This window comes from Drosophila tropicalis, unplaced genomic scaffold (assembly GCF_018151085.1).
Source record: "Drosophila tropicalis isolate 14030-0801.00 unplaced genomic scaffold, ASM1815108v1 contig_158, whole genome shotgun sequence".
In the NCBI taxonomy this organism is placed as follows: domain Eukaryota; kingdom Metazoa; phylum Arthropoda; class Insecta; order Diptera; family Drosophilidae; genus Drosophila; species Drosophila tropicalis.
Window position 1 is genome coordinate 1,537,397 of NW_027172602.1, and position 17,583 is coordinate 1,554,979.

Here is a 17,583-nt window from a genome sequence, read left to right on the forward strand (position 1 = left end):
AACTGCGATAAGAAATCGATAGCTTGGTGATGCCACCTGGTGAAAATATTTTTGCACCACTAGAAATTTCTCTGAAGGAATCCTCATCTACTGGAAGAAGAAGTTAACTCGCTGCAGGATGCGACAACAGCGTCAGTGTATAGTAGTAAATATGCGATCAGCTATTGCCTTAATTGTCATTTTCGTGCTCAATGGCATTAAGAATAGCGAGACAGCCAGCGGTGGCAATCAAATGGATCTTAGTGATACCAAGGCGGATCACAGCAAGGACAATAGCAATGTTAGCAACAACAACGACAATGAGGTCTTTATGCCTGCATTGGGCAACATGATAACCAAGTCGTTGGCCAATGAATCCAGCATCAGTGGCGGCAGTGGCAATGGAAACGGCAACCTGGTGTGTCCCATGGATAAGGACACACCTTGCGAGAATTTACCCATCCAATGCATCCGATGCACATACAACTATGCTTGTCACTACGGACGAGAGGTGAACATTACATGCGAGGCCATTAACAATGTCCAATGTCAAGGCGAGCGTTCGTTTCAACGTTCCATGAACTGCCGCTATTGCTATCAGACAGAGCTGTGGCAACAGAATTGTGTTCAACGCGCCCATTGCAATTCGGCAGCGGATAAATATTATCGTACCAATTGCACCGTTTCGTCAGAAGTCCTGTGTCTAGGAAATCGCTCATTTACCCGAAATTTGCGATGCAATTGGACGCAAGGATATCGCTGGAGTACGGCTCTGTTAATTAGTTTAACATTAGGTGGCTTCGGAGCTGATCGCTTTTATTTGGGTCACTGGCAGGAAGGCATTGGTAAACTCTTCAGTTTCGGTGGCCTTGGTGTATGGACTATAATCGATGTGCTACTTATATCTATGCATTATTTGGGTCCTGCCGATGGATCGCTGTATATTTAAGCTATACAAAAAGACGGGACTTATAGACATAGGTAAATGTATGTACATAGACATAGTTGTAGATTATAATAGTGTATATGTTTCGCATAAGAAGACTGCAAGCCAAAAATGCCTAGATAGTAAGCAATAAATGTCGAATCAAACATTATGTATTTTATTCGGTGTATTTTCTGCCCCACCTGATCTATGAAACTCCAATATTTTCAAAATGTATACTTTCTACTTATGCTAAAGGGTCGGCAACCCAATCGCTTTTATTTAGCTTTAACTCTCAACTGGTGGGGCCACCACCACAACTTCATCATCATCATCAAACTTAATGTGCTTGGCCAGTAATTTGGCTGAAACCTTTTCTCGACCTCGCTTCTGCTGTACACGAACCTTTTTCGTGAGCTTAGCCTCGCGATCCTGTTCGATTTTGCGCCAATATTGTTGTTCCGCCTGACCACGCAATACTTTTAGCTGTCTCTCGGCACAATTGAGCTGATGTATCAGATCATCGGCAGCGTCGGGGGTCTCCAATCTCAAATGTGCCAATTGATCACCTTCTTTGATGTCGACGTATTTAATTTGCGGATATTGACGCATATCGGCCTTGAATTCTTTGACATTGGTGCAGGGCTCTAGCAATGATAGCTCAACAATCAAGCCTGGCTCATATTTAAAGAGTGGAACACGCTCTTGGGTGGAGGTGGAAGATGCGTTGGTTGTCTCTTCTGACTTTGTGTTGTTGCGTTGGTCGTCGAGGCAGGATTCCCCGCCGCCAGCACCATAAAAATTCATATTCATCTTGTGGACAGCCTTCCGACGCTTTGCTGGGGCAGCTTGTGCAGCATTATCACACCCATCCTCGACAGCGTTAGCTTGATTTTCTGAATTAAGAGCTTCAGACTCTTCGCTTGCATTGGGATCGATGGCTCTATGGGCTTCGCCGAGCTGTTCGGGTGGGGTGCGTTTTTGAGGAGGGTGCGAATAATGCGTGGGATGTGTGGCGTGCGGATGTGATTCCCGCCATAGTTTCGCTTTAGCCTCACTCACCATGCGTCGCTGAAGGTTGAGATATTTGTTGCGCAGACTACACCATACTGTCTTGGGGAGTACTTTAAGCTCTAAAGCAGTTGGCTCGATATTGGGGTTCTCCAGACAAATTTTCTTTTTGTGAATACGACGTCGTTTTTTACCGTCTCCTGTTTCTGCTCCCTCTACGGCTGTATTTGTTTGATCCTGATCGGTTTCCACGCCGCTTTGCTCGGAAGCCGAAGCAGTGGTGCCAGCTTCTTCTTCCTGATTGTTATCTTTGCTTTTGGGTACCTCCAGTTTTGCACGCTTTACGTCTTGGAGGGAATCATCTTTGTCTACAGCTTCGCGTTTAAGATTTCTCTTTTGTTTGGTTTCCTTCACTGGTGGTGTTTCTTTTGTGACATTTTCGCTCTGATCCTGTTTTTGGAAAGTTCGTATGCTTGCCAAGTCTCCTGGATCTGTGTCCATTGCCAGAACACCCTGAATTTTGGCAAACGCTTTAATAGCCTTTTCCAAACTGGCCGTACGCTCGAATTCAATAAAAGCAAACTCTTTAATCTTCTTCGTTCCCGGATAATGTGGCAGAGAGACATAAGCCACAGGTCCATAGCGGCTAAAGACCTCTTTGAGCCAGTCATGGCTGGCATTTGCCGGCAGTGCCTCCACATACAGAGTCCTGTCATTTACATCACGATGCTCCGGCAAAGCAGTTTTACGGCGCACTTTCAATCCACTCTTATCCAGTTCTAAAAGTTGGGAATTGCTTAGTGATGTGGCTATCTGCTGGATATCCTGGGTAAGCAATTTGATTTTGTTGAAGGTGAGAAATATCTCCAGCGGCACAACTGCAAAATAATTACATCCCAGAACAAAGGAGAAACGGGTAAACCAGAGGGTGCAATTCGTTCCATTAGTTCTCCAACTAGCCTACTTACATGGATCCTGTTCTACATGCCGACGCAAAAAACGGTCCTTGCTGAGGTTTGCATCTCCAAAGTAGAACTCCATCTGACCGCGTATGGCATTGTACAAGTGACGCTTGCGTTTACGACCACCATCATCCTTTTTAGCCTTTGTTGTTTCTGTCTTGATCGCCGACTCATCTTTATTTTCCGTTGGACCGGTAGGAGTAGAGACTGCAGTTGGCTCTGCATTATCTGTATTGCCGGAATCACCGGCTCCCGCAGTGGCGGTAGCAATTGATTCTTGGCCATCAGCCAGCTCATGCGACAGTGCAGCCATTTAAATACAGCGAATGGCGAAAACCACAAGAGATGGACTTCTCGACAGGAATTCGATGAACTATCGATAACAAAATTCGAAAATATCGCAAACCTATCGAAAATCGACATTTCGGAGCAAAACCTATCGTTATCGACATTCCAGAGAAAGCCTATCGTTATCGACATTATCGGAGCAAAGTTATCGCTATCGACATTTTCGGAGCAAAACCTATCGGAAACCTATCGTAGTCGACATTATTCGATAACAACTATCGCTGGCAGTTGGTTGTTTTTGGCGGAAAATGTATTGGAATTTTTTTGTAGTTGTACAGTTGTAAAAACATAAACAAGCAAAAAATAAGAATATTCTTCAGCAAAAAATGAAAGAAAAATAGAAAGAGAAACCAATGCATTCATTCATAAGCAACAGCTAAGTGGTCGCGACGAGTGTCAAAGAAGCAGCATAACAAAAAGAGCGAGAGAAGAAGCAGAGTACAAAGCCAAACAACCAAACAAACAATCGCAGCGTTTATTTTTTCGCATTCGTTTAAGAAATTTTTTTTAAGACCGTGGAAAGATGCTCTTATAAACATGGAATCAATTGTTTTACATGCAGATGTAGCACGTCTGGTTCTTGGTAAGTAATTTCTTTTTGTTCTCTGAGTAGGGGACATGCTGCATATGGCGTCTCCTACACCAGAAAATTAAAATTCTTTGAAATTTTCTTTGCAGGCTATTTGGTTAAACAAAACCTGCGACGAGCGGCTTACAGTTTATGCCGGTCATCGCCACATTTGAAACAAGAGTTCTTAGCGCTCAAGCAGGGATTGCAGTCGCACAATTTCCTTAATGATGGCCTGGACGATATAATACGCGAACATGTAAAGATAACTGGCTTGGGTAAGTAGCTTCACTCTGAGTTGTGGCCAGGAGTACAGTTAACACTTGAAATTGCTCCCTCTCTCAATTGCAGTGACAAATGCCTTGCAAAAGCTGCCGCTAGACAAACGCCAACAGCTGCAGGAGCTAAAGCTATCTGAAAGACTTGCTGAACTAATGAGACTGCAAGTAGGACTACATCTAAGAAACACATCGATTAAACAAAATCACCAGGCTAGAGTGGATGTAGAGACAGAGACAGAAGGCCCTACGCGTAAAAGGAAGCACATGTAAGGTTAACTAATTGTCTTACTGAACTGGAAATTAAATTTTTGTTTCTAGACGTACCCAACACTCGACACCTTCGCCTCCTGGTCTATGTAAACGGCCGCGTCTGTTGCCACCACATTTCTATTCTCATATTGGCAATCTCAGTATTGAAGACGATGACTTATTTTGGGAGGATGTGGACGACGACGATGATGATAATGAAGATGAAGATGAAGAGTGGCATGAAGAAGAAAGCCACAGCTCAGCTGATAGCGAGGAGCAACCAGAGCAAGAGGATCCCCAACAGCAGAAAACTGTGGCCGCACAAAAAACACTAATAACGCCCCAGAGTATGCCAGTGAGTGGGAAATTGTTAGGATGTGGTCCACCTAATTTTTTTTTATTAACGTTGATAATTCTTTAGGAGCTTACGCAGGCCATAATGACCAATCAGGATTTCCAGGAGAAGCTGCTGACAAACATTAACATGGCCCTACAGACAGTCACGGTTAATGCTCCAACTGTGAGCTCAGAGGCGGTATTAGATGGTCTGGTAAAGAATATACTTGAGGCTACAGAAAAGGATCCATCGTTTGATCGTATTATTCAGGAGGTGGTTTCGTCTGGAGATCAACAACTGGAATCGGGCGAAGCAGAGAAAGACAAGGTTGATGCTGACGTTGACCCAGCTCCTCCCCAAACTCCATTAATCATACGTACAGCAGTGGCAGCTGTGACGGCGTCGGCGTCGGTTCCCGCAACCGCCGATCCCAATTTTTCTATATCCAAACTGATTGTGATGAACTCGAACGACAGTGCCCAAAAGTGCGCCGCCAATGTAAGCTTTGGCAGTGAAAATCTGAACTTAAACTTTGGTGATCCCAGTCAAAGCCTGATAGCTTCTGATACAGAGGTGGGACAAGTGTGTGTCGATGCCACAACGGGCCAGTTAACATTACCCATGTACCTTTCGAATGGTGGACTGCTTTCACATTTTCCATTTTTGGTCAATAATGAATGGGTGGCACAGCAACTTGGTCCGGATGCCTTCGCTAATGTAGATGGCTCTCACATTGAGATTTCTCTGCCTGAGCCCATTACCCTGACGGCTGATCAATTGCCTCCGAACTCAATTATCATTAATTCCACACAAAAGCAATCACCACCACACCCGATATCAGTAGAACCGCCCGAACTACTCATCCAGGATAACAACCACGAATTACAGGAGGGAGCTGAAGAAGCGGAGGAGCGATTGCATTCAGCGGGTAAGGTTCCGCCTGCTTCGCTGGACTCATCCCGATTAGTTTTAGAGCGAGTTACACCCTCAGCGGCGGGTATTGTCAACGTGAAGGCCTATCGAAGCCTCTCTACCCCACGGAAACGTACCTCGCATGTAAGAACATTAAATTTCTCACCAAAAGTTGTCCCTTCCGGGCAGCTGCTTCATATTCATAATCCTCCCCATCATCAGACGCCGCTTTCCACTCGCCGGCAAACTACTGTGACTGCGACTAAAGAGGTTACGTCCATTGAAGCTACTACGGAAAACGTGCAAGTGGACGCCGCATGTACGAATTCCTCAGATCAAAGTGGAAATGAAAGTCATAGCAGTGTTCCACCTCTCTTTGTCATGGAGGAGAGCAGCAATCAAACGGTGATTAAAGCCCCGCCCAAAGCCAAGGCACCTGCTCCAATTGCTGCAACTGCAGCGACGCCGAAACGTAAGCAGAAACGTCAAGCAGCTATTAAGGCCTGCAAGCGAATCATCTCTCAGACAGCTATTCAACCCGAAGATCCCGCTGGCCCTGCTGCTGCTGGCAAGGTGCTAGAGCCAGTGCCAAAGTCCAAAGAAGTTACTGGATCTCCCCATAACGACAGTGCCGAGGCCAGCAAGGAGAATCAAATGAGTCAGATGAAAAGCAATACCGATGACAATTCTCAACAGGATGAAGGAAATGCTAAAGATCTCTTGGCCGCTTGGCAAAAACAAATGCACGGTTCCAGCTCAGATCTGGAGAAACGTTTACGTGAGATCAATGCCAAGCGTCAGGAGAATTTAAGGGGTCAGTCCAGTCAACGACGCCAGCGGCGTAAAAGCTGGCGCTACCCCTGCAGCTACCAAAAAGAAGATCAAGCCCAAAGCGCTGGCAAAGAAGAAGAAGCTCATCCGCAGTGGCGAAACAGTTGGAGAATTTAATATAAAAATTACTACGCCACAAAAACTAAAAATAAAAAAGAAGACTCCGCTGGCTGTGCTAAAAGAGGATGAAGTGCTGCAGCTGCCGCTGCCGCCGCAGGAACCAAAGCAGCTACAACCGCCTCCATCAGTTCCACCACCAATTGTTCCGGTCAGTCATCCTGCAGAGATGGTGCCAACCAGTATGGCTCTGCTGTTAGAGACACCTTTTAAGGAGCCATCTGGCTTGTTACCCGTCGGCGGGGGAACAACCACTATCATACCACCCACTCCTGGGACGGCATTGTTACCATTGGACACACCGTATGGCAAACATCTGGCAACCACTTCATTCCTATTTGGATCTGATACCAAAAGTATCATAGATACTCCTCAATTGAGTGCCATTACACCAGGATTCCGATGCACTCCCTTTGGCCAGACACCTGGAACACCGGTGGGCAGCGCTGCCAAAACAGAGTATTCCTCGGGTAGTTCCTATTATCGCCCAGATGAGGCCGAGCACACGGACACCAATGCGCAGTGCGCCATTCAGCAACGGGACATAGCGGAGGAGGTACAGCAGCAACAACAACAGAACTGCGATCACGAGGAGAAGCCAGTGGCGAGCACTATCCCACCAACTGTAAGTCTGATGGATGGACTCTGCACCGAGCGTTTGGCCGTGGAGCCAACTGTGCTTAGGCGCGTTCGATCCTTTGGATGTGAGGCGGTGGACAGTGCCGAAGCAGCTGCAGCCATGCCCGAACAGAACATGGAGATGGTAGCGGCTCCACACTACAAACTGGTAGCCGGTTTGCCCGATGCTGTGGTCGAGGAAGAGGGATGCTCATCTAATTCCAGCTCGTCCACAGCAACCAGTTCGTCCTCATCCTCCTCCTCCAGTAATTCCACCAGCTCCAGTTCATCCAGTTCCAGTTCATCGTCATCAGACGCAAGTGGTAAATCTGCCGAAATCAACCGAGATGGCGCAAAGGATGCAGAAGAGGATGAAACATCAGGCAATGTTGCTCAAACGACTTGCCGTCTCATGGACATTGACAACCTGTCGGAAATAAGTAGCACTGAGGACGAGGAGTGGTGCAAGGCTTCTTTGGGTGACCCGAGCGTTAGCCAGCCCCTAGCTGTTGATAGCCAGCCCGCTCAGCTGCTTAGTCAGGATGGCGAAGTTCGGTATCCCATACGCAATTGGTTAACACCCAGCAAGGAGCCCACTACAGCTCCAGCTAATATCAGTGGTGAGACGCTTGCTTCTCCGCCACCAGCGCGGCCGTTGCCATCTTTACCTGCACCACTACCACCCCCACCACCACCAATGTCTGCTCCAAAAACTTTGCCCGTTGCTGAGCACCCAGCCGTCAATGTGGTCAATCAGCGTATGCAAGAGCTGGCCGAGAAGCGGGAACGGGTTAAAGCCAAGGTTAAGCAGAAAGAGGACACACAGACACGAGCGCCAGCCAAAAAGAGCCAGAAGAAACTAACGGTCATGCGAGAATCAGCCAAATTGGCAAATCCTCAGGCACAGACCAAAAATAAGTCCCCCAAAAAGAGTGCATCCGACAGGCTTTCACCTCCGCCAGCACCACCAACTAATGTACACCCTCCTGCCAGCAAATTGGATCCTGCACTGCTTATGGCTTTGAATCTATCAGCCAAAAAGCAACCACAAATACAAGTGCCGCCTGTCGCCCCTGCGAAAACAAAAACTAAAATTGCCCGTGCCGCTGTCGAGATTGCCGCCCAACCAGCGCCCGGTACACCAACAGGCCCGCGACGACCAGGACGCCCCAGACGACCAACCAATGACGATGCTGCCAAAATTACTATGCGCCGCTCATCAAGACTAATTGAGACCAAGTGTAAGTCGCAATATCCAGCACATTAAATTTCATTAACATTTCATTTGATTTCCCCCATTAGTGTCTGCCGTCACCAGTACCGCTGTTGCCGAGGAGGATCAGCAATCCACTACAAAAGAGGCAAGCAAACCCACAAAACCGACAAAGAAGCCAGCAAAGAAACGCGCTGAAGCCAGATCGACGGGATCAGGAACGGGAACAGCTCCTGCATCAGCACCAGCATTGGCCATTCTAGTCGAGGCTCAGACCACTCAACCCTCATTAGAACCACACACCACCGATCAAAATCGATCTGTTTCTGCTCCGTCTCCTGTCGTCCCCGCTGCTGATGATGGTTCGATCAACGATTTTGAGATGGATCTTTGTCTCAGTTCAGATCGTCAAATGAATAATTTAATTACGTACGTCCATGCGGATGATGGACCAAAGCCAACTCAAACGAAACTCCGGCAGCCAGAAAGCTATTTTAATAACTATCAAATGCGCGTCATGATGGAAGACAATGAGATGCACACGATGCGTTTTACAAATCTTCAATTGCTGCATAAATCTACGGATAGTGTAACGGCAGTAGGCGGCGGCCAATCAAATAATAATAAAAATAATATACGAAATATACCCAAAAAGCGCATACGACGTATTACAGCCACAATTATAAGTACAACTCCTGCCAGCACTACAAATGGACTGAGTGGAAAAGAGCAACCCACTGCCACATCCACACCGTTGACAGAGAAACCACAACAATCGAATAGCACTAGCACCAGCACCACTACCAGTACCAGCAGCATCAGTAATAGTAACAGTAATCGTTGTGATCTGCCAGACCCAGATGAGAACGATGCAGAAGTGGCTGCCATGTAAGTTCCTATATCTTAACCCTAAAAACTTTCGCCGACAATTACCCCTCCTGCATTCTTTCTGACTTAATTCGTAATACAACTTCCGTCTCTTTCATTTTAATGCAGCAACAAGGACCCCCAATTGCCAAATTGTGTGCATACCAGTGAAAATGCAATTGCTATAGGAGAAGGAAAAATTATCAATACTAACGAGAATGATGATAATGTTGATGTGGAAGATGAAGAGGATGGCGGACATGATACTACCGATGGTGGAGTTGAAATCGAGGATATAGAATCGATACTATCCCATCTACATGGTACCAGTTCAACCAATTAAAAAAAAAAGGTCATTATTAAGTCGTTGACCATCATTCGCCTGTAAATTACAAAACAAAAATCACAAAAAAGAAAAATTTGCTTAATATTAATTTAAATACTTATTTATCGCTCTATTTCTATCTATCTCTCTCTATTTCACTTTGATATCTGTAAGATCAGTTTCCAAGAACAACAGATTGTTGATTTTTGATATATTTTATTGCTTCTTAATTTTTTTTTGTGTATAGTAATACATTACTATTTCGTTAAAAAAAAATCCAGTTTGAAATTGAAATTAAGCCTTTAAAGTTTAAAATAAATTTGATTTTTCTCGGCCAGATGTTCATAAGTAGCTTTTCGTATTTAATGTACGTATTCTGCTATAAAGTCAATAATTACTATTACTATGTATAATCATAATAAATTATTGCGCTAAATTTAGTGCTTTCAAAATAATAAAAACAAGAAAGCAAAAACACATACACGTACTGGGAAAAAGTGAGACATTTCTTGAGACTTTGTATTGTTATAGTCACCAAAAGACAATCGCCCCCATCTGTCACCTTTGCAAATGCAAAATCGTTGTTTCATTTTAAAAATGCATAAGGAACTGTCGATTATTGGCCATTTCAATTGATTGACAGCAATCATTGAATAATTGGCCAACGATGCCTGCTAGTTGCCTTTTTGGGTTGACAATTCTTGACCAATTCGTTCGTAACTCTTTGGACAAACGGTAGATATGAAACTTCTTTTGCTAACTCTTTTGCTGTGTCTTAATTTAACCGGATTGGATGGAGAGCAAGAGCTGAGGATTAGTGAGTACATAGTAATAAAATAATTAACAGGAAAAACAAGTACATATACTTTTTAAAACGATATTTGTTTTAATCGATTTGATGTCAGTTATATGTAGTCATCAAATATTGTTACGTAAGAGTTTTGTGTAACCTATCTATTAACCCTTATAAGGAATTTGTTTGATTTTACTTTGAGTGTTCTGTTTACTTCATTGATTTCGAATTTCCGTTGATTAGCCTTTTGGATTGAGCCCGTTCAGCAGGCAGAATTTGAGGCGGATATGCTGATAGTCCAAAAGGAGCTAAATACCATGAATCTGGATGTGAGAATTACGGATGCGGTTATAATCCTGACGCGCTCAGTTAATCAAGATGCCGACTTTGATAGCTGTGGGTATAAAACAATTGTTTTAGGTTAGCCTTTAGTTTTTCTCTAAACTGCTTGTTATTACCGCTAGTATGCAGAATTCTATCCAATGTGGGTAGTTCCATTGTCATTGATCTAACCTATACATTATGGACTGATGGATATCGTTTGATCCAGGAAAAGGGCATTGCATACTTGCGATTGGAGAGGATTTTAAGGCCATTTTTGGAAATGTTTGGTGATTTTATGCGTCAGAAACGGGCCAACAATGTGGCAATGATCTTTAACAATCAACGTGATATGGCGGAGGCAGTGCAGCAAATGACAAGTGGTTTTCCATTTCGCACACTACTCATGGATGCGAGCCAAGACGAGAATTTCGCAGATCGCCTCCAATCGCTAAGACCATCGCCCAACTATGTGGCCATGTTCGCTAGAGGATCCGCTATGAATGGTCTTTTCGAACAGGTACAGAAGGCAGGCCTTTTTCGCCGGCCGACCGAATGGCACTTTGTATTTCTGGACACTAGAGATCGGGTTTTCAAGTATAAACGTCAAGCTGAATTTTCCACACGATTCACCTTGAATCCACGGGCCATATGCAAGGCGATGCAAATGCGGGACTTGTACTGTGGAAGTGGATTTACGGTAAGGAATATCTCTCCTACGGTAAAGGCAAAAACACAAAAAAAAAGATTTCTTTTGCAGCTGCAACGGGCCCTATTGTTGGATATTTTACGTGGTCTCATTGGAGCGGTTCAAATTAGTCCTAGTTATCCTGAGCCAATATACATGGATTGCAATATTTCTGCCGAGGTAAAGGATGGGCAGGACGCCAATGAACAAGACTCAGCTGAGTGGCTGGAGTATGTGCATTGGAGCAACTTCATTACCTATGCAACTCCGATGGGTTACTCCTTTGACGATGATCCTTTGAATCCCGAAGATGGCGATATTGCGAATACCATGCAAGCCTTGAGCTTTGCCATCAACATCTCTGCCGGTTACTATTCAAGCGAGCATGAGGCCAAAACGGATTTGGCCAGGTTGTCATCAGTTGGCGAAATACTCCTGCTAAACGAGACAATCAGCCCGGCACGTCGTTTTTTTAGGATTGGCACAGCCGAGAGTATACCCTGGAGCTATTATCGCCGAAATGAGCAGACTGGCGAATTAATTCTTGACAGAAGAGGTTCACCCATTTGGGAGGGTTATTGCATCGATTTCATAGCACGGTTGGCAGAGAAGCTTAATTTTGACTATGACATTGTGGAGCCCCAGACCGGTCATATGGGACAGCGAAACGAGCAAGGCGAATGGGATGGTGTGGTTGGAGATTTGGTCAGTGGCCAGACGGATTTCGCAATTGCCGCCCTTAAGATGTACTCGGAACGGGAGGAGGTCGTCGATTTTTTGCCACCATATTACGAGCAGACGGGCATTTCCATTGTGATCCGGAAGCCAGTGCGACGTACATCGCTCTTTAAATTTATGACCGTACTCCGCGTGGAAGTGTGGCTGAGCATATTGGCCGCTCTGGTGGGTACAGCTCTTATGATCTGGTTTATGGACAAATATTCACCATATAGTTCGCGTAATAATCGGGAGGCCTATCCATATGCTTGTCGTGAATTCACACTGCGTGAAAGTTTCTGGTTTGCCCTTACTTCGTTTACCCCTCAAGGGGGTGGCGAGGCGCCCAAGGCGGTGTCGGGACGGATGCTGGTTGCCGCATATTGGCTATTTGTAGTCCTTATGCTAGCCACCTTTACAGCCAATTTGGCGGCTTTTCTCACAGTCGAACGTATGCAGACGCCGGTTCAATCGCTAGAGCAACTGGCTCGGCAGTCTCGAATCAATTACACTGTCGTCCATGAGTCGGATACCCATCAATACTTTATTAATATGAAATTTGCCGAAGATACGCTTTATCGCATGTGGAAAGAGTTGGCACTGAATGCTTCGAAGGATTTTCACAAGTTTCGCATATGGGATTACCCCATTAAGGAGCAATATGGCCATATATTATTGGCCATCAACAGCTCGATGCCGGTGCGAGATGCCCGTGAGGGTTTCACCAAAGTTAACAATCATGAGAATGCGGATTACGCCTTTATCCATGATTCGGCGGAGATAAAATATGAGATAACACGTAATTGCAATCTCTCCGAGGTCGGAGAAGTGTTTGCCGAGCAGCCGTATGCAGTGGCTGTACAGCAAGGTAGTCATCTAGGCGATGAGTTGAGCTATGCCATCTTGGAGTTGCAAAAGGATCGCTTTTTCGAGCAGCTCAAGGCCAAGTATTGGAATCAGTCGAATGTGCAAAATTGTCCGCTTTCCGAAGATCAAGAAGGTATTACTTTGGAGAGTTTGGGCGGTGTTTTTATAGCCACATTATTTGGCCTGGTACTGGCCATGATTACTCTCGGTGGTGAGATTATCTATTACCAAAGGCGCCGCAAACAATTGCAAACTCCATTACCCATTACCCAAGTGAAACCGTTGGATGAGCCGGAGAGGGACGAGCATGAAAATCCCCGACAGGCTTGGCATGTATCATTACCCAAGTCCAAGCCACCGGCTAAAATAACACCGCCGCCTTCCTTTGAAGCAGCCACTTCAAAGGGCAAGAAACTGTCCAAAAAGATCACTCTGGGCGACGCAAAATTTAAACCACGACATGGTCTACAATCGCGCCGTGAATTAGGAGCTTCATCAGGCATGGGCTATATAGAATGAAATTCAAAAATCTATCCATATTTTCAACAAGTGTTGCACGCATTTTCTTTGTAGATTTCCAATTATTGATCACCGAATAAAAGTTTCTAAATGTTATTTAATAACCAAAAAAAAAAATCAAATCTGATTGCCGTTATGCACGCGTAGGGTTGCCACTGAACATTTCCAATATATATGTATATACACTTATGATAAAAATATTAGGTACACCCCTTAAAATACACTTAAATTGACTAAGTTATATATGTTTTTTTGGTTTTAAAATCACTGAAAATCAATTTTTGTTTCATTATGTGATTAATATGCATTTTATTTTATTTTACCATAACCATCGACGTACTCCCACAATATATATCATATTTTTTGTTGTAACTTTTGAATAAAATAATTTTTCTTTTCCAAATTAAGGTAAACAATAAACAAATGTTCACGAAAGAAAGGTGCATTTAAATTTTGGTGATTAAGGTAATAGTCAAAAAGTTGTGCTAATTTAAAGTCAAGAAAATTAAATTTTGAGGGGTGTACCTATTATTTTAATCATGAGTGTACATATCGATAGGTAATCTTTTGCGTTTGAACATGTTCGAGTTCGTGAGTTTGTTGTGTTTATGTTGCGGGATAAAAGAGGCACAAAAGATAGTTTATAAATTTGACACCGACAATTTTATGTAATTTTTGTAATTAATGTCAAAAAGTTTAATTTTACTCAAATATTAAATTTCGTAGCATTATTACAACAACCGGGTAGTATAGTTTTGCGAACAGAGAAAGTAGCAAGTGCGTAACAAGAAGGTATTAGGAACGCCCAGCGTGGCCAATTGATTGAACAATCAAGAATCGCAACAGTTCAGCAAAGTTGTTGTAGTTGTTGTTGGTGTTGTAAGACAGACGACATGGAGCCGCTAATGTCGGTGCCAGGATGGCACACGTTAAATATTAAATCAATAGTTGTGCTGGCAATTGTCATCCTACTCGGACATCTTAATGTGGTTCTTGGCCGCAAACATCATTTGGAAGTTCGGGTAAGATTCTGTCTCGACACAAACCCCTGATTCCCTGCTTTCGCTAATCGTGACTTGTATTCCTCGCAGAATGATATGCGTCCCTATATAGCTTTGAGCACATTTGGGTTCTATACCAACGGTCATTTGGATGTTCAGCTCAGTCAGCTGACCATTGATGATGAAAAGGAAACAGATAAGGTATGCTGCTGGAGAAGTTGCCTTGAATCAAACTATGTTTTCAATATTGGTTTTCCATCTTTCTAGTTTGGCTTGTCATTGGACAAAACCACCATAGATCAACTTAATCCCTATCTGGACTCTCACCAGAACAAATGTATATTGGAGGAGTCGCCCAATAAGCAAAATAGTGGACCCATATTATTCTTTGTGCTAGATCTCAAGGAGTTGAAGTAAGTTAACCGTTGCATGTTGCTTCAAATGACTAATTTCCCTTGCTTGGCAGAGTTCGTGTGCAGTGCTCTCCAGAATGGGCCAATTGGCGTGTCTACAAAGATATTACCTATAGACACAAGCGGCAATCACATGTAACTATAGTTAGTGATTCGGCTCTGTTTAAACAGCGTCGACGTCGTGACCTTCCCGATGCTAGTTTGGATGCTGGACCCGATGATATCGATTCATTTGAGGATCCGCAACCGCAAGAGGATATAAAATCATCTTCACCAGCTGTGACGGGCAAAATTGAGAATCCAGCTTCTGTCAAAGTTAGTCCACCTTCAGTTGGGCCATCACCTCCATCAGTAGATCTACCTATTCAAACCGAGAAGGAAAAACTTGAGGCTGCAGCAGCAGCAGCAGCTCCTGTTGTTTCTTCCAACGAAAACAAAGCTGCTCCGGAGTCTCCTTTCCCTGTCGATAGTGTGGACAACAGTTTGGCCGACATCAACTCTTTTAGACAGTCGCAAGATGATTTGTGCAAGAATTTCACTTTGCCTCTCATAAAGCATACTGTTGAGGGTGTTAATTATTATAACTTTACATTTTCCATGTTTGTGGCCACGCAAAGAGATGAAGGTCTTTATAATTTGTATTTCCACGCTTGTCCAAATTACTATAGACCAAAAATTGTCTCCTTTAATGTGAGTTTGCAGCCAGCGGCTGAGAGTGAGAGTAAAAATCATTGATGTCTATTTTCTAAACTTTCAGGTGGACATTGAGGAGAATAACAATGGCAACTATTTGTCAGCTGGTGAGATGCCTTTACCAGCTCTCTACTTTATGATGAGTTTGCTGTTCTTCTTATCGGGTCTATTTTGGGTCTTCATATTGAAAAAGAGCAAGTAAGGCTGTTACATTGATTGTTTCGAACTTTGCCATTTACTTTAAATATTTTCAGACATACTGTATATAAGATACATTATCTGATGGCCGTTCTAGTGTTCCTCAAATCCTTGTCGCTAATGTTCCATTCCATTAATTATCATTTCATTGAGAAACGTGGAGAGCATGTAGAGACTTGGGCCATACTCTACTACATAGCTCATTTGCTTAAGGGGGCTGTCCTGTTCATTACAATTGTCCTGATAGGCACTGGATGGACTTTTATCAAGCACATATTGTCGGATAAGGACAAGAAAATCTTTATGATTGTCATACCCTTACAGGTACCGTCTATAACATTTAATTTTTAACATTAGCTCTAACGTTGCATTATCATGTCACTTCATTTCCTTTCATCCCGCTTCCCTCCCTCCTAGGTTCTGGCCAATGTAGCCCAAATCATTACAGATGAGTCTGACCAGAGTGATGCCGAGTTCCGCACTTGGCACAACATTTTCTTCTTTGTCGATTTACTTTGCTGTGGCGCCATACTCTTCCCCATTGTTTGGTCTATACGGCATTTGCATGAAGCTTCGGCCACTGATGGCAAAGCTGCAATTAATTTACGTAAATTGAAACTATTTCGGCAATTCTATATAATGATCGTTTGCTATATATACTTCACACGTATAATTGTGGACTTGTTGCAAATGACTGTGGTATTCCAATATGCCTGGCTGGATGAAATGTTCCGTGAGATGGCCACCTATGTGTTCTTTGTGCTGACCGGCTATAAATTCCGTCCAGTATCATCGCATCCATATTTCACAGTACCAGACGAGGATGAGGATGATGATGAAGTGGAAGTTCTTACTGAATCTGGTCTAACTGAAACAGTGCATCGCATTAAGCCACTAAATAGAAGTGGCGGAGGCTCTGGTGGCACCAACAGCGGAGGCATTACCATCATCGAGGGCAATGATGATGAACGGGAGAATCTGATTTCAAAACGAGAATCAAGTCATGAATACGATTAAGTTTAAGGCAATGGAAACTATTAAGAGAGACAGTAAGAGAAAGAGAGAGAGATGGAAAGAGGAAGAGAGAGAGAGAGACAAACAGAAAGAAAGAAAGACAGAGAAAGAGAGCGCAGTGGAAAGAAATCTAGAAAAGAAAATCACATATAAACTACATATACATATATAGTAGCTATAGCATCCATATATAGCTATATTCATATATGCATTCCGGGTAACTGGAAATGTTTGCAAATATCTCTTTAGATTCTAAAGATTCTTCAAAAGATCTTTGCAATTTTCGGGACTTTTTGTTTTTAGTAATGAAAGCCTTATATAGAAAATAGACACAATTAGTTGACGAATTCTCTCATATAGCAAACAAACATTGAACATACCCACATTTGATAATAATGCTAAATTAACTTCAATGCTATGAAACTGCAATGGAAATTTCCTTTGTTGTATAGCTTGGCTTTTGTTTTTTCAACTTGTTAATTTGTCTCTTATGCATTTGATAAGATAAACGCGCTCAACATTAAAAAAAATAAAAAGGAAAAATAAAATGGGGGAAAAAGAAGATAAAATCACATGTGTAAATATACTTAATATTGTCTACTAGTTTCCCCGCCCTCCCTCCGTTCGCAGACACAACACCCATCCTAGGCATTGCTACCTTTTGATCATTCAATTCCTGATTTTCTTTAAGATTCTTAACAATATAATAATATGATATAATACTTTATACATACATACACAATTAATGAATATAACAAGGCTTTAATATAAACCACAATGGACAAAATGTGCAAAAAAAAAAAAAAAAACAAAAAA

The 17,583-nt window shown here is 43.3% G+C and overlaps 5 protein-coding genes across 6 annotated transcripts; 4 read left to right on the top strand and 1 right to left on the bottom strand.

Annotated features, from left to right (window-relative positions):
- The first annotated feature begins 59 nt into the window (after positions 1-59).
- On the top strand, positions 60-1,080 carry amx (almondex). Its single transcript, XM_068303203.1, has one exon. The coding sequence runs from the start codon at positions 119-121 to the stop codon at positions 926-928; it is 810 nt and encodes a 269-aa protein (XP_068159304.1). The 5' UTR covers positions 60-118; the 3' UTR covers positions 929-1,080.
- Positions 1,062-3,215, bottom strand: Larp7 (La related protein 7). Its single transcript, XM_068303202.1, has 2 exons — positions 2,884-3,215; positions 1,062-2,793 (listed from the first exon to the last, which is right to left on the bottom strand). The coding sequence occupies exons 1-2, from the start codon at positions 3,188-3,190 to the stop codon at positions 1,193-1,195; spliced, it is 1,908 nt and encodes a 635-aa protein (XP_068159303.1). The 5' UTR covers positions 3,191-3,215; the 3' UTR covers positions 1,062-1,192.
- Positions 3,216-3,443: 228 nt separating this feature from the next.
- On the top strand, positions 3,444-10,030 carry mxc (multi sex combs). The gene is given in 8 exon segments (XM_068303737.1): positions 3,444-3,808; positions 3,904-4,071; positions 4,145-4,340; positions 4,393-4,678; positions 4,745-6,421; positions 6,423-8,379; positions 8,441-9,239; positions 9,348-10,030. Coding segments are annotated over 8 exon segments (5,343 nt in total). The 5' UTR covers positions 3,444-3,762; the 3' UTR covers positions 9,562-10,030.
- A 557-nt stretch (positions 10,031-10,587) lies between these two features.
- On the top strand, positions 10,588-13,512 carry Ir8a (Ionotropic receptor 8a). 2 transcript variants are annotated; one of them, XM_068302608.1, is made up of 3 exons: positions 10,588-10,732; positions 10,801-11,357; positions 11,418-13,512. In XM_068302608.1, exons 1-3 carry the CDS (start codon positions 10,624-10,626, stop codon positions 13,446-13,448), a joined length of 2,697 nt encoding a protein of 898 aa, XP_068158709.1. In that variant the 5' UTR covers positions 10,588-10,623; the 3' UTR covers positions 13,449-13,512. The 2 variants fall into 2 exon arrangements, with proteins under 2 accessions (XP_068158709.1, XP_068158708.1); XM_068302607.1 differs by having other exon boundaries at positions 10,596-10,732; positions 10,887-11,357.
- A 538-nt stretch (positions 13,513-14,050) lies between these two features.
- Positions 14,051-16,828, top strand: LOC137586528 (protein GPR107). The gene is made up of 7 exons (XM_068302609.1): positions 14,051-14,470; positions 14,540-14,650; positions 14,717-14,862; positions 14,916-15,552; positions 15,620-15,753; positions 15,810-16,077; positions 16,171-16,828. The coding sequence occupies exons 1-7, from the start codon at positions 14,342-14,344 to the stop codon at positions 16,768-16,770; spliced, it is 2,025 nt and encodes a 674-aa protein (XP_068158710.1). The 5' UTR covers positions 14,051-14,341; the 3' UTR covers positions 16,771-16,828.
- The last annotated feature ends 755 nt before the right edge of the window (positions 16,829-17,583 follow it).

Bases quoted from the DNA above. Each gene is read 5' to 3' on its own strand.
- Larp7 (XM_068303202.1), bottom strand. From the start codon at position 3,190: ATGGCTGCACTGTCGCATGAGCTGGCTGATGGCCAAGAATCAATTGCT. The intron at 2,794-2,883 runs GTAAGTAGGCTA...ATTATTTTGCAG, and splicing joins GCATGTAGAACAGGATCCAT to TTGTGCCGCTGGAGATATTT.
- LOC137586528 (XM_068302609.1), top strand. From the start codon at position 14,342: ATGGAGCCGCTAATGTCGGTGCCAGGATGGCACACGTTAAATATTAAA. The intron at 15,553-15,619 runs GTGAGTTTGCAG...CTAAACTTTCAG, and splicing joins CAAAAATTGTCTCCTTTAAT to GTGGACATTGAGGAGAATAA. The intron at 16,078-16,170 runs GTACCGTCTATA...CCTCCCTCCTAG, and splicing joins TGATTGTCATACCCTTACAG to GTTCTGGCCAATGTAGCCCA.
- amx (XM_068303203.1), top strand. From the start codon at position 119: ATGCGACAACAGCGTCAGTGTATAGTAGTAAATATGCGATCAGCTATT.
- Ir8a (XM_068302608.1), top strand. From the start codon at position 10,624: ATGCTGATAGTCCAAAAGGAGCTAAATACCATGAATCTGGATGTGAGA. The intron at 10,733-10,800 runs GTGGGTATAAAA...TATTACCGCTAG, and splicing joins AGATGCCGACTTTGATAGCT to TATGCAGAATTCTATCCAAT. The intron at 11,358-11,417 runs GTAAGGAATATC...TTTCTTTTGCAG, and splicing joins ACTGTGGAAGTGGATTTACG to CTGCAACGGGCCCTATTGTT.